Source organism: Oncorhynchus masou, unplaced genomic scaffold (assembly GCF_036934945.1).
Source record: "Oncorhynchus masou masou isolate Uvic2021 unplaced genomic scaffold, UVic_Omas_1.1 unplaced_scaffold_1947, whole genome shotgun sequence".
Taxonomy (NCBI): Eukaryota; Metazoa; Chordata; class Actinopteri; order Salmoniformes; family Salmonidae; genus Oncorhynchus; species Oncorhynchus masou.
In genome coordinates, this window is record NW_027008441.1 from 1 (window position 1) to 15638 (window position 15638).

The window sequence follows — 15638 nt, forward strand, 5'->3', positions numbered from 1 at the left end:
TACTTGTGTATATGTGATTGTGCAAATTTATAAAAACTTGTTTTTGCTTTGTCATTATGGGGTATTGTGATGTCATTATGGGGTATTGTGATGTCATTATGGGGTATTGTGTGTAGATTGATGAGGGGGAAAAAAACTATTTAATCCATTTTAGAATGCACTGTAAGTGGACAATTCCATGGGAATGAGACTCAGATTTTTCACATTAAAATGTACACTACATGACCAGAAGTATGTGGACACCTGCTCGTTGAACATTCATTCTAAAAATCAGGGGCGTTAATATGGAGTTGGTCCCCTCTTTGCTGCTATAACAGCCTCCACTCTTCTGGGAAGCCTTTCCACTAGAGGTTGGAACATTGCTGCAGGGACTTGTTTCCATTCTGCCACAAGAGCATTGGTGAGGTCGGGCACTGATTTTGGGAGATTAGGCCTCGCTCGCAGTCGCCGTTCTATTTCATCCGGAAGGTGTTCGATGGGGTTGAGGTCAGGGCTCTGTGCAGGCCAGTCAAGTTCTTCCACACCAACCTCAACAAACCATTTCTGTATGGACTTCGCTTTGTGCACGGGGGCATTGTCATGTTCAAACAGGAAAGGGCCTTTCCCCTAACTGTTGCCACAAAGTTGGAAGCACAGAATGGTCTAGAATGTCATCGTATGCTGTGGGGTTAAGATTTCCCTTCTCTGGAACTAAGGGGTCTGGACCACGAAAAAACAGCCCCAGATCATTATACCTCATCCACCAAACTTTACAGTTGGCACTATGCATTCGGACAGGTGTCGTTCTCCGGTCATCCGTCAAACACAGATTTGTCCATCAGACTGCCAGATGGTGAAAAGTGATTCATCACTCCAGAGAACGTGTTTCCACTGCTCCAGGGTCCAGTGGTGGCGAGCTTTACACCAGATGGTGATGTTAGGCTTGTGTGCAGCTGCTCGGCCGTGGAGACTCATTTAAATGAAGCTCAGACGAACAGTTAATTGTGCTGACGTTGCTTCCAGAGGCAGTTTGGAACTCTGTAGTGAGTGTTGCAACCGAGGACAGACGATTCTTAAGCTCTACGCGACTCAGCACTTGGCGGTCCTGCTCTGTGAGCTTGTGTGGCCTACCACTTTGTGGCTGAGCCGTTGTTACTCCTTGACGTTTCCACTTCACAATAACAGCACTTGCAGTTGACCGGGGCAGCTCTAGCAGGGCAGAAATTTGACAAACTGACTTGTTGTACATGTGGCATCCTATGACGGTGCCACGTTGAAAGTCACTGAGCTCTTCAGTAAGGCCATTCTTCTGACAATGTTTGTCTATGGAGATTGCATGGCGGTGTGCTCAATTTTACACACCTGTCAGCAACGGGTGTAGCCGAAATAGTCGAAGCCACTAATTTAAAGGGGTGTCCACATACACTATATATACAAAGGTATGTCAAACAACAAAAAAACAATGATTGCAAGGTTAAACAAACCATACAACGACTGTATGCACAAGGACAACTTTGAACAATTTCCACAGAATGTTTTACAAAAACATATATACTGGAAGACCAGTGCAGATAGAAAGTCTGGTAACAGAATGACGGTTGGTGCCGTCATTCTGTTACCAGAATTTGCATCTACAAAAGTCGTCCTTGTGCATAGAGTTGTATGGTTTGTTTCACTTTGCAATCATTCATTTTTTGTTTTGACATACATTTCATTCATTTCTCCAACGTGACAGGATTTAGAAGTCTGCTGTTTTGGGTTCACCCAAGGAGGACTATAGACACTCATCATTCTATTTAGTTTGTCCATTCTGTGAGTGTGACATATTAAGGTTGTGATTTTGCTTGCAAATGTAATGTCCATAATGCTGGAATTGTCCATATACTTTATATTTAAAATGTATATATTCATGTTCATATTTCATATTTTTTTGTATTCATTTTCTGTAAAGAAATTGCTTTCAGAATCCCATGTAATCATTTGGCTGTTTTCGCTACAATTAAATGCTGCCGTTTTGTGCTGTTCTACATGTTTAATAATACATTAAATATAATCTTACTTGTTCTGAAGAAGTGCTGGGACTCTGATGAACTTTACCGTTTTCACTCTGAGCTGCAGAACAGTCTGGATTTACTGCAGAGAGGAGCTGAGAGTCCCTGGTTGGTTCTGATACGCTGTAATCCTCTACATCAGGTTCTGTTTTGATCTGTTTTGTTGTGTTGGTGGGTAGAGAGTCCCTCACTCTGTTCTTCAAGGTTTGGTCAAGATGTGAGGGCAGAGATGGGTCCTGTTCATAGTCACTTTTCACACAGGCAGGAATCAAGAGGTCTTTGATATCAGGTTCCAGATCTTGAGGCTGGTCTTCCTCTTGACTGGTCCTGACTTCCTCCTGTTCCTCTTTAATCTGTGTGGGCTCTGGGTCCTCCTGCCCCAGACGGGGGCTCCTCTCCTGCTCACAGTGCTGCTGCTCAGGGGGAACCTCCTCTTCAGAGACAGGGAGAGAGCGCTGCTGGGAGTCTGGAGGGAAGAAAAGGAAAATAAATTAAATCAGAGTTTATTCACGTACTGCAGGATACAGCAGGTGTAAACAGTGATTGCAAGCACTTACTTAACAATGCAGTTCAGAGGAGGCTGGTGGGAGGTGCTATAGGAGGAATCAATAGAACTGAGTCCAACATGTGGTTTCCATGTGATTAATACTGTTCCATTTATTCCATTCCAGCCAGTACAATAAGCCCATCCTCCTAAAACTCCTCCCACCAGCCTCCTCTGATGCAGTTATACTGGTCATATAAAGTAATACACGAGAATTTAAAAAAAATGGGGGATGATATGTTGAAGATACTGTATCCCTGGAAAAGGGATGTTTTACGTTTCTATCACCCCGCTGAGGCTGGTGCACACACACACGCACACACACGCACGCACACGCACACACACGATGCTTCTTGTTCCCTCTGGCTAGTGATCTGTGTGATCTTGAGACCTGGGTTCAAATACTATTTGAAATCATTTCATACGGAGTTAAACAGATAGGACTGAGTGGACCGTTAGTACAGATCCCAAACTCACTGTGTCGGCTCAAATAGGAGATACTGTCATGTCAATAAAAGGTTTTTAGATTTTAAAGATGTATACAGTCCTATAGACCCTCAAAGCTGGGTGACTCACAGTTAACCCTAACCATTCCAATGTATTTAATTGAATAAAAAAACAAAACAAAAAAAAAAAACAAAATATTTATGGAAGTGGTGATTTTGCTAGGTTACTACAGGAAACATGCTTGTTTGGGTCCCAGGTGTGGAGACAGACGGGTTAATATACTGCAGTCTAACTGTGTGTGTGAATGACTAAATGAGTATAATTATTTGATGAATACTTTTGTTTCCCACAGTAGCTATTATTACAAACCTGCTCGATGTAACTTGATTTCCGGGTGGAAAACCAAATCCAACAGCCGCTGCAGACGTTTGTTCTCCTCCTTCGAACGGGAGATTTCTACCTGGTACTCGACAATCTTTTTTTCAAAGACAGCCGATATCTCCACAGCGGCCGCTGTTAGCCGCTGAGTAAGAAACGTATTCAACTCCATCTGTAATTTGGGAATTTTAGGGTCTATAAAGCCACATGTCAACGAGGAAAATATAAACTAACGCTCTTGCTATTCACTTCCTGCTTTAATTCTTCTTCTTCTTTTGATTTGGTTGTTGGATTGCATCCAACTTTAAGCTGCATACACCGCCACCTACTGTAGGGAAGAGAGTGGTGTGAGTCCATTCACGGTCTACCTCCATTATATTCTTTGATACAATAATACAATATTGGGGACAAGGAAATTGCCACCCATTCCACTATTGAACCGTAATCTAGTCCAACTCTAGACCAGTGGGTTGAGAAGACAAAACCCTACCACTCCCCCTGCAGCTGTTCTGCAGTAAATCCTCACAATCCCAATTACTTCTCTACCGCTGCCACCACAACCTCTATTTTCTGTGACTTTCAATTCATTTCTGCAGTACAATTGACAACCACGGCTATAAATGATAAAAAGCCCACCTTGCTGAAGCAAACATTCTTCCCATCACGGTCTCTTGATCTCTGCCTACTCACAGGAATCCTCTCAGGATCCCTCACCCTGTACCCAGGTTCCTCAACCACTCTCTTCCCTGCTTCAGCATACCTCACTTCCTGTACTACTGTAACCCTGGCAACCTCAATCTGCCATTCTCTCACCTGACACCTCCCATCTCCAGCGCCATGATCACCCCCACAACTTTTTACATCATACAGGTTTCTCCGATCAAATAGCCGAATCTAAATAGAGCTCAATCAAATACAACATGCACTGTCATGTTAAGAAACCACATATTCTAAAAACAGGACAGGTCATTGTAAAATGGACAATATGAAATGGACAATCACAACCGTTGTCCAGGAGTTTCGCCCCATTGTCATGATCAGTGGTTTTAAGTTTGTATCCGTTGTCACATTCTGACCTTTATTTCCTTTGTTTTGTCTTTATTTAGTATGGTCAGGGCGTGAGTTGGGGTGGGCAGTCTATGTTTGTTTGTTCTATATTTTGGGTATTTCTATGTTTCGGCCTAGTATGGTTCTCAATCAGAGGCAGGTGTCATTAGTTGTCTCTGATTGAGAATCATACTTAGGTAGCCTGGGTTTCACTGTGTGTTTGTGGGTGATTGTTCCTGTCTCTGTGTTTGCACCAGATAGGACTGTTAGGGTTTTCACGGTTTTTGGTTTATGTAGTCAGTTGTTCATGTGTACAGTACGTATTAAAAAGAACCATGGACACTTACCATGCCGCATATTGGTCCTCCGATCCTTTTCGCCGCTCCTCTTCAGAAGAAGAAGAGGAGGAAATCCCTTACATCCGTATATTTTTGACAAGCTGATCATCGCGAAAAAATAACATACTTCTGTATTTCTTGCTGTGTAAACAGATTGCAAATAGGCTCCTAAAACCCCTGATAAAGTTGGGTAGCTGATATTCAGAGTTTAAATAGGCACATCTAGTAGTCACAGGAAACAGGACTAATAAAGCCAACGACCTGTTTTACAAAACATTGGTACCTACCACATCGAAGGGCATTCAGAAATTCTATTGCAGGCCGAACATGGTGGGCTACACCCCAGTAAGCACAAACCGACACCTTTTGGGCGTCTTTTGTTGGTCCTGTCCGGACTTTTTGATGTTTTACAAATGATTGGCTTACCACATAGATGGGCATTCATAACATTACATTTCAGGCAACAACAATTTCAACTGCTCCTCCTAAACACTTAATCAAATCAAATACAATTTTATTGGTCACATACACATGGTTAGCAGATGTTACTGCGAGTGTAGAGAAATGCTTGTGCTTCTAGTTCTGACAGTGCAGTAATATCTAACAAGTAATCTAACAATTCCACAACAACTACTTTATACCCACAAATCTAAGTAAAGGGGTGTAATAAGAACATATAAATATATGGATGAGTGATGACTGAGCGGCATAGGCAAGGTGCAGTAGATGGTATAAAATACAGTATATACATATGAGATGAGTAATGCAAGATATGTAAACATTAGTGGTTAGAGCGTTGGACTAGTAACCGAAAGGTTGCAAGTTCAAATCCCCGAGCTGACAAGGTACAAATCTGTCGTTCTGCCCCTGAACAGGCAGTTAACCCACTGTTCCTAGGCCGTCATTGAAAATAAGAATTTGTTCTTAACTGACTTGCCTAGTAAAATTAAGGTAAAATAAATTAAAAATTAAAAAATCATCCTTGGGACGCGGGACGAACTCGGCGATCCTCACCGCAGCTACTTCACCCTGACACCCTCACTCTAAACTAATTCTGGAGCTCTTATCCCCGGTTTTTTGCTTCTTCTTTTTATTCTTCTATGGTGTTTTGGAACCAATGCTCTTTTGTAGCTAACTGCAGTAACCCATCAACCCCTTATGGACGATCCACTGAGGATAACAAATACCGGGGGATGAAATTTGAACGAATTTGTCACGTCGTGTGAAAGAAAGGTTTTGAAGTTGGAGGCATATTTACTTCCAGTAGGTGGTGGTAGTGCGTCCTTTAAATTGTGTAACAAATGCCTTAAAACAAAATAGAAGAAGAAGAAGCAGACCGTGAACGGCTAGTGCTTTGGTTTGTTTACGTCGTGAATATAAAATGTCACAATTACAGTTCTTGAATGTGTTTATCACCGAACGATTAACAGCGGTAGCTATGGAGATATCCGTTGTTCTTGAACAAAATGTAGGCGAGTACCTGGAAGAAATCTCCCGTTCAAATGAGGAGAACAAACGTCTACAGAGCCTGTTGGATTTGGTTTTCAACTCTGAAATCAAGTTACACCACGAAGGTTTGCAATTAAATAATAACTCAAAATGCACGAATCATATAGTTACTGTGATCAACACTTATTGATCAAATAATTATACAAATGTAATCATTATTGGTTTTCTTTTCCCTCCCGCCAGACTCCCAGCAGCTCTCTCTTCCTGTCTCTGAAGAGGAGGTTACACATGAGCAGCAGCACTGTGAGCAGGAGAGGAGCCCCCGTCTGGGACAGGAGGACCCAGAGCCCACACAGATTAAAGAGGAACAGGAGGAAGTCAGGACCAGTCAAGTGGAAGACCAGCCTCAAGGGCTGGAACCTGATACCAAAGACATCTTAATCCCTGCCTGTGTGAAAAGTGACTATGAACAGGACCCACCTCTGCCCTCACATCTTGACCAAACCTTGGAGAACAGAGCTAGGGACTCTCTACCCACCAACACAACTGAACAGATCAAAACAGAACCTGATGGAGAGGATTACAGCATATCAGAACCAACTAACGACTCTCAGCTCCTCTCTGAAGCCCAGGTAGAAAACATAGACGAACATGTTGATGGGATGGAGAGACCCATTCCCCCTCCCTTCTCTCCAGACTCCCAGCAGCCCTCTCTCCCTGTCTCTAAAGAGGAGGTTCCCCCAGAGCAGCAGGAGAGAAGCCCCAGGCTGGGTCTGGAGGACCCAGAGCCCACAAAACAAGAGGAACTCTGGATGAATCAGGAGGAACAGCAGCTGGAATCTGACAGCAGAGTATCAGAACCAACCAGTGACTCCCAGCTCCTCTCTGCAGTAAATCCAGACTGTTCTACAGCTCAGAGTGAAAACAGAGTATCAGAACCAACCAGTGACTCTCAGCTCCTCTCTGCAGTAAATCCAGACTGTTCTGCAGCTCAGAGTGAAAACAGAGTATCAGAACCAACCAGTGACTCCCAGCTCCTCTCTGCAGTAAATCCAGACTGTTCTGCAGCTCTGGGTGAAAACTTTGTATCAGAACCAACCAGTGACTCTCAGCTCCTCTCTGCAGTAAATCCAGACTGTTCTGCAGCTCTGGGTGAAAACAGAGTATGTGTTGATGGGGCAGTAGAGATGCTTATTCTTATTCTCCTCCCTCCAGACTCCCAGCAGCTCTCTCTCCCTGTCTCTGAAGAGGAGGTTCCCCCTGAACAGCAGCACTGTGAGCAGGAGAGGAGCCCCCGTCAGGGGCAGGAGGACCCAGAGCCCACACAGATTAAAGAGGAACAGGAGGAAGTCAGGACCAGTCAAGAGGAAGACCAGCCTCAAGATCTGGAGTCTGAAATCAGAGTATTAGAACCAACCAGCCTCTGCAGATTGTTTGAACCAACTTGTCTTTGCAAAGAATTAGAATCAATGTCTGTAGCAAATCCAGACTGTTCTGCAGCTAAGAGTGAAAAGATAGAAGAATATGTTGATGGGGTGGAGAGACCCATTCTACCTTCCAACCCTCCAGAACTCCCTGTCTTTGAAGAGGAGGTTCCCCCTGAGCAGCAAGAGAGGAGCACCAGTCTGCAGCAGGAGGACCCAGAGCCCACAAAGGTTAAAGACAAACGGGAGGAATTTGAGATCAGGCAGGAGGAAGAGCAGCTTTACATTGGGCTATCAGAATCAACAAGCCTTTGTAGAGTATCAGAACCAACCCTCTCTGCAGCAAATCCAGACTGTTCTGAAGCCCAGGTAGGAAACATAGAAGAACATGTTGATGGGATGGAGAGACCCATTCCCCCTCCCTTCTCTCCAGACTCCCAGCAGCCCTCTCTCCCTGTCTCTAAAGAGGAGGTTCCCCCAGAGCAGCAGGAGAGAAGCCCCAGGCTGGGTCTGGAGGACCCAGAGCCCACAAAACAAGAGGAACTCTGGATGAATCAGGAGGAACAGCAGCTGGAATCTGACAGCAGAGTATCAGAACCAACCAGTGACTCTCAGCTCCTCTCTGCAGTAAATCCAGACTGTTCTGCAGCTCAGAGTGAAAACAGAGTATCAGAACCAACCAGTGACTCTCAGCTCCTCTCTGCAGTAAATCCAGACTGTTCTGCAGCTCAGAGTGAAAACAGAGTATCAGAACCAACCAGTGACTCTCAGCTCCTCTCTGCAGTAAATCCAGACTGTTCTGCAGCTCAGAGTGAAAACAGAGTATCAGAACCAACCAGTGACTCTCAGCTCCTCTCTGCAGTAAATCCAGACTGTTCTGCAGCTCAGAGTGAAAACAGAGTATCAGAACCAACCAGTGACTCTCAGCTCCTCTCTGCAGTAAATCCAGACTGTTCTGCAGCTCTGGGTGAAAACAGAGTATCAGAACCAACCAGTGACTCTCAGCTCCTCTCTGCAGTAAATCCAGACTGTTCTGCAGCTCAGAGTGAAAACTTTGTATCAGAACCAACCAGTGACTCCCAGCTCCTCTCTGCAGTAAATCCAGACTGTTCTACAGCTCTGGGTGAAAACAGAGTATCAGAACCAACCAGTGACTCTCAGCTCCTCTCTGCAGTAAATCCAGACTGTTCTGCAGCTCTGGGTGAAAACTTTGTATCAGAACCAACCAGTGACTCTCAGCTCCTCTCTGCAGTAAATCCAGACTGTTCTACAGCTCAGAGTGAAAACGGTAAAGTTCATCAGAGTCCCAGCACTTCTAAAGAACAAGTAAGATTATATTTAATTTATTATTAAACATGTTCAATGCCACACAGCACACACAAAAAGCAGCATTTAATTCCAGAGACAACATGATATTTTGATAGCAATTTCCTTACAGAAAATGAATACTGAAAAATATAAACATGAATAAATGTAAAGTAATTTAAATATGAAGGATATACATTGTTTAAAATGCTAAACTCTACGAACATATATACGTTCCAAAACGGGATCTCTGCTGTCCGAGAGTTTTCATGTTACATTCATCTCTCCTTGTTGTTTCCCCCTTAGGATTCTAGTAACGTGGAATCAAATGAAGCATCTAGTTCCTCTACCTGGACTGAGGAAGTCATCTCAGTAACAGACAGCCACTCTTCAGACAGTAGCTCCTGCACTAAAGAAGACTCTGAGGCACGGAAACCAGCAAAGAGAACATGCCATTCTAGTGGTGTGGTGAACGAACCATCTGATTTGTCCAACTTATGTGATGAAAACAACCCGGGGACTGAGATCAGCCCTTCAGACGGCAACAATGACATGAACATCCGAACACCCTCTGGGGCTCCTAGTCCAGCTAAGAGGATATGTCTGAGGGTGCAGAGGGCTTCACCAGAGGTTGTGTGCAGTAGGGTGACCACCCCATCAGCAGCTCCAAGCTCCACACATGTCATACCAATGTCTGTAACCCACAGTGGAAGGTCTAAGAAACAGGGTTGTCGGTACTGTGGAAAGGCTTATGTTAAAATCACGAGACCCCTGCGGATTGTGCATCGGGATGCAGCCAAGGCCTTCAGCTTCGGAAAGAAGTCCGGGGAGAGAAAAGTGTCACGTCTTCTGAGTGAAAAGGGAAGCGTTGTGCGTGATGCTGCCGTAGCAAGACGTGGGAGTGGAGAGATGGCCTCCTGTTCCCGTCCCAAAGTGCCAGGATCCACTCCATGTTACACCCACTGCTTGCACAGTCAAGGTCTGTACATCCGAAAGTCACTACGGAAGCATGTCAGATACTGCCCTCTGAACCCCAAAGCTGAAGAACCAAAACCTGGACCAAAGAGGAGGATTCAGTCAGCAATGGCGTTTATGATGCGTCCTCAACCCGACTACGTCAGCACAGGTCTTTGGAAGGTCGTTTGTGGTATGAACTCCGGCCAAGTTTCATTTGTGGTTAGAAATGACAAATGTATCCTCCTTATGGGAGAGGAGCTGTACAACAAACTACAGCCAGATAACAGAAGAAACAAATACATTCAACAAAGAATGAGAGAGGTGGCGAGACTCCTCATCACGGCCAGGACGTGTACACCTCTGATGTGCTTTGAGGACTTGGTCATACCTAGTAATTTACCTCACGTCATCATGGCAGTGAGAGCTGTTGCTGGCTACAACGAGGAGAACAAAACGTACGACCGTCCGACGCTGGCTGTTCAAATGGGATACAACTTAATGAACATTGGCAGCGCTGTGGAATCCTGTGCACTGAGGTCAGGACGACGCGAAGTCGCGGAGTCTGCTGGCAAATTCAAACGTTTCAAGTGGAATGAGGTTGTTTTGGCTGGAGCGCTGACCACTCTCAGTGAACCCCAAAATAAATGTAAGTCAAATGTCACACCTTGTAGGTCAGGCTAGCTCTCCAAGTGGATGGTTTGTTACACCTTGAAGGTCAGGCTAGCTCTCCAAGTGGATGGTTTGTTACACCTTGTAGGTCAGGCTAGCTCTCCAAGTGGATGGTTTATACACCTTGAAGGTCAGGCTAGCTCTCCAAGTGGATGGTTTGTTACACCTTGTAGGTCAGGCTAGCTCTCCAAGTGGATGGTTTGTTACACCTTGTAGGTCAGGCTAGCTCTCCAAGTGGATGGTTTGTTACACCTTGTAGGTCAGGCTAGCTCTCCAAGTGGATGGTTTGTTACACCTTGTAGGTCAGGCTAGCTTTCCAAGTGGATGGTTTGTTACACCTTGTAGGTCAGGCTAGCTCTCCAAGTGGATGGTTTGTTACACCTTGTAGGTCAGGCTAGCTCTCCAAGTGGATGGTTTGTTACACCTTGTAGGTCAGGCTAGCTCTCCAAGTGGATGATTTATACAGGTCATTTGCCTGGAAATGGTCATGTTTATTTATCCTCTTCTTTCTGTTATTTTTGCAATCTTTTCTCAACAGGTCCACAGCCGACCACTGTAACACAGGCGCCTGGCCAGCCGACCTGTCGCGCAGGCACCGAGCCGACCCGTCGCACAGGCACCGAGCCGACCCGTCGCACAGGCGCCGAGCCGACCCGTCGCACACGCACCCAGCCGACCCGTCGCACACGCACCCAGCCGACCGCAGTCGCACAGGTGCCTGGCCAGCCGACCCGACGCACACGCACCCAGCCAACCCAAAGAAACACTGTGAGATTAAAGTGGATCGTTGATGAGGCAGCAGCAGCAGTAGAGAAACACAAGATGCCGGTCAGAAAGAGTGGCCAAGTTCCTGGAAAGAGGGACTGCCTCAAATGCCTCCAGTCAGAACCTGTGGCGCTCAAAAGCAGAAACTGGTCGGGCATTAAGTTCTATGTAAATAGAGTCAAACGGAGACAGAGTGCTGCAGGGAATTCAGAGGGCAGCACCCCTGACCTGGACTCAAACTCAGGTCCAGAGACTGGCAACCCAACACCTTAGCCAAACAAAATGTTATTGTTCTTTGACTCAATAATTGGTGCATTCTGGGTGTGCTATAAAGTTCAGACGTTATGGGCAGAGTTAGAAATCTGTCTGTCAGAGGTTTTACAATGTAAGTTTACTTTGAATCCGTCTGTATGCATGTTTCAAGACATGGCATAGTAGATAACGTTAGATAACCAATGGGTTGGACAATATTATTTTACTTAAATACTGGAAGTCAACGTTAAGAGAATGGAAGAATCAAACATTTTATTATTTAATTGAATACAATCTTTCTACAGACAGAAACAACACAACGATTTGAAGTCGTGGGAAAATGTCCCCTTTTTTTATAAACTTGTTTTTCAACCCCTGAGAAACACAGTTACTGAAGCGTCCCTGGAGCAGTTTAGTGGTTCTGTGCCTTGCTCAAGGGCACAACAGCAGGAGGCGGCATCTAGGATACCCGGAAGCCTACCAGAATTGTTCCGTTCAGACTTGGGGATTCAAACCAGTGACTTTCCAGTTGTAGATCTGCCTCTAAGGACATGATCAATGAAATGTTACCTGGCTAAAACCATTTACAACAACGACTACATTACAAACTGTTTTCCTTAGCTCGCTGAATAACCTAGTGTTGGACTACGGTTAGCAAAATTCACAGGTTTTCCAGAAATCCTGGTTGAAATGTTCACTGAATCAGAAGGGATTTTAAGCATGAATCCTCCATCCAGGATTTCCGGAATACCTGTGAGTTTCGGGAGAGAGAGCAGGATTTCCAGGAATACCTGTGAGTTTCGGGAGAGAGAGAGCAGGATTTCCAGGAATACCTGTGAGTTTCGGGAGAGAGAGAGCAGGATTTCCAGGAATACCTGTGAGTTTCGGGAGAGAGAGCAGGACTTCCAGGAATACCTGTGAGTTTCGGGAGAGAGAGAGCAGGATTTCCAGGAATACCTGTGAGTTTCGGGAGAGAGAGAGCAGGACTTCCAGGAATACCTGTGAGTTTCGGGAGAGAGAGCAGGATTTCCAGGAATACCTGTGAGTTTCGGAAGAGAGAGCAGGATTTCCAGGAATACCTGTGAGTTTCGGAAGAGAGAGCAGGATTTCCAGGAATACCTGTGAGTTTCGGGGGAGAGAGAGCAGGACTTCCAGGAATACCTGTGAGTTTCGGGGGAGAGAGAGCAGGACTTCCAGGAATACCTGTGAGTTTCGGGAGAGAGAGAGAGAGAGCAGGATTTCCAGGAATACCTGTGAGTTTCGGGAGAGAGAGAGAGAGAGCAGGATTTCCAGGAATACCTGTGAGTTTCGGGAGAGAGAGAGAGAGAGCAGGATTTCCAGGAATACCTGTGAGTTTCGGGAGAGAGAGCAGGATTTCCAGGAATACCTGTGAGTTTCGGAAGAGAGAGCAGGATTTCCAGGAATACCTGTGAGTTTCGGAAGAGAGAGCAGGATTTCCAGGAATACCTGTGAGTTTCGGGGGAGAGAGAGCAGGACTTCCAGGAATACCTGTGAGTTTCGGGAGAGAGAGCAGGATTTCCAGGAATACCTGTGAGTTTCGGGAGAGAGAGCAGGATTTCCAGGAATACCTGTGAGTTTCGGGAGAGAGAGAGAGAGAGCAGGATTTCCAGGAATACCTGTGAGTTTCGGGGGAGAGAGCAGGATTTCCAGGAATACCTGTGAGTTTCGGGAGAGAGAGAGAGAGAGCAGGATTTCCAGGAATACCTGTGAGTTTCGGGGGAGAGAGCAGGATTTTGCAACTCCAGTTGGGCTCTATTAAAGTTACTATTGAATGATCATCATCCTTGTGAAATCTTTATTGATAGAACTAAATACTGCTTCCTACATGGACACTTTTATGATAGAATTGGGCAGGACTCAATCATTTTGCCATTATAGAGATATATATTTTTGTAACATCCCAATTTAATGTCTGGTGTATGTCACATTACTCAACAACTCCATTTGGTGTCGACTTAGGGAGATGGGCTTACAATATGTGCCAATGTTACCCTAAATTGCTTTGTTTGATTCTCCACAACAGACAGACTACTTTTGTGTGTTTCCTCATGGATGCATTGCCATACACCTGAGAACAGTGGGAAAACACACTGCTACAAACAAAACAAGGGCTTCATTCAAACATGTCAATTCAAGACATGATCAGTGTCGTTATTAGAACACACAAATACAGTCTCAGATGTCTCTAAAACATCTAGTTTATGTATGAAACCACTGTTGTATAATGATCTGTCATGTATTAACTCAACTCTGTTGCATTATTTGAGACCAAGTATTCGCATCCCTTGACTTTTTTCCACGTTTTGTGTTATAGCCTGAATTTAAAATAGATTGAATTGAGATTTTTGTCACTGACCTACACACAATATCTCATAATGTCAAAGTGGAATTTGTTTTTTATTTTTTTATTTGACAAATTAGATGACATATTTCTGTTTTTCATTTTCAATAAATATGCAAATATTTCTAAGAACATGTTTCTACTTTGTCATTATGGGGTATTGTGATGTCATTATGGGGTGTTGTGATGTCATTATGGGGTGTTGTGATGTCATTATGGGGTGTTGTGATGTCATTATGGGGTGTTGTGATGTCATTATGGGGTGTTGTGATGTCATTATGGGGTGTTGTATGTAGATGGGGGGGGATATTGAATCCATTTTTAATTCAGGATGTAACACAACAAAATGTGGAATCAAGTGATATGAATGCTTTCTGAAGGCTCTGTACACGTAAAGGATGACCCAGAGAGACAGGAGTTAACATGTTTAGTGGTGGAGGATACAGGTCTTGACTTTGACCAAAATGAATGAACCCTTTACAGAACCCTTTCGACGACTTGATCACGGCTTTTACACACACTGATGTAGTCTGTTTTGCCTGCTGGGAGAGGGAGGTCCTCCTGACTGAGGAGAGACGAACAGAGGTTGTTGGGGCTGCCTGGGGTGCAGAGTGGGTCGATGTAAGACAACTCCCTCTCTCTATCCTTCCTCCTCTCCGACTCCATGTCTATCTGGAGCTCAAGCTGCTTCCTAGGTCCCCCCGTCCCCATCTTGATCGACGGACGCCTGCTCCGGCTCTGAGACCGCCAGTAGCTATTGCTGTCGTAGGACGGGAGTCCCTCCTTTTTTAGGTGAAAACTCTTCTCTTTCTCCACAAGCGTTAGGCCCTGGTCCTCGCCCTCCTCTGTGTCCCCCCTCTTCTCTCCTGGACCCTCGGCCCGCAAGCCTGGTGTAGATCGCGTGCTGTGTTGGTGGGTCATATTCTTCAGTTTCTTCTGACTCGTCAGCTGCTGCTGCACTTTGCTCTGCTGCCTGTGGGTGGCGCTGTGGCTGTAGTACACAGACCTGGGCATCGGCCTGGCTTTGAATGCCCTCCTCTCCTCTTTGGCCACCAGGTTCCCCAGTTCCACTTCAATCCTCTGCTCCCTCTTCCTCCCTCTCTCTCCAGGAAGCTGAACGGTCTCTGGGGTGAGCAGGAGGAGGCCCGCTGGTTGCCACCGCTGACCGTGACACACCGATAATTACCGAAGTTAACTCTGTGGTTACCGGGATGGTAACCGGGCCGCTGGCTGAGGCGTCGGCTGATGACGTCGTAGAGCGGCAGGCGAGTGTGGGCGGGCGCCGGCGAGGCCCGGAACTTCATGCCACACTCCCTCAGCTCGTCCAGCTCCCGGCGCAGCAGCAAGTTCTCCAGCTCCACCTCCGAACGCGTTCTGACCTTAATAACAATAATACATCAATATTACATTAGTTTTATATAGTACTTTTAACCCAAACTCCCAGAGGGACATTTGCTCAGCAAGTCTGGTATACATATACTGTATTTATGACACGTAGAACATTCCCTATGGAATGCTGTGTTACATTATTAATTCAAGACTCTTTAGGGAACAATACAACTAAACAAAAACCTCCTCACCTTCCTCCTCTTCTTGTCCTCCTCCCTCATCATCATCCTGAACGGCTCGGGGACGGTCACAGTCCCCCTGGAGTAATCAGGACCTCCACCC

The 15638-nt window shown here is 45.4% G+C and overlaps 1 protein-coding gene across 1 annotated transcript; it reads left to right on the forward strand.

Annotated features, from left to right (window-relative positions):
* Positions 1-6115: 6115 nt before the first annotated feature.
* Positions 6116-14091, forward strand: LOC135532617 (histone-lysine N-methyltransferase 2D-like). The gene is made up of 4 exons (XM_064960089.1): positions 6116-6358; positions 6477-8983; positions 9269-10565; positions 11127-14091. The coding sequence occupies exons 1-4, from the start codon at positions 6166-6168 to the stop codon at positions 11624-11626; spliced, it is 4497 nt and encodes a 1498-aa protein (XP_064816161.1). The 5' UTR covers positions 6116-6165; the 3' UTR covers positions 11627-14091.
* The last annotated feature ends 1547 nt before the right edge of the window (positions 14092-15638 follow it).

Excerpts from the sequence above, each read along its gene's own strand:
- LOC135532617 (XM_064960089.1), top strand. The coding sequence starts at position 6,166 with ATGTCACAATTACAGTTCTTGAATGTGTTTATCACCGAACGATTAACA. Across the intron at positions 6,359-6,476 it reads AATCAAGTTACACCACGAAG|ACTCCCAGCAGCTCTCTCTT; the intron begins GTTTGCAATTAA and ends CCCTCCCGCCAG. Across the intron at positions 8,984-9,268 it reads CCAGCACTTCTAAAGAACAA|GATTCTAGTAACGTGGAATC; the intron begins GTAAGATTATAT and ends TTTCCCCCTTAG.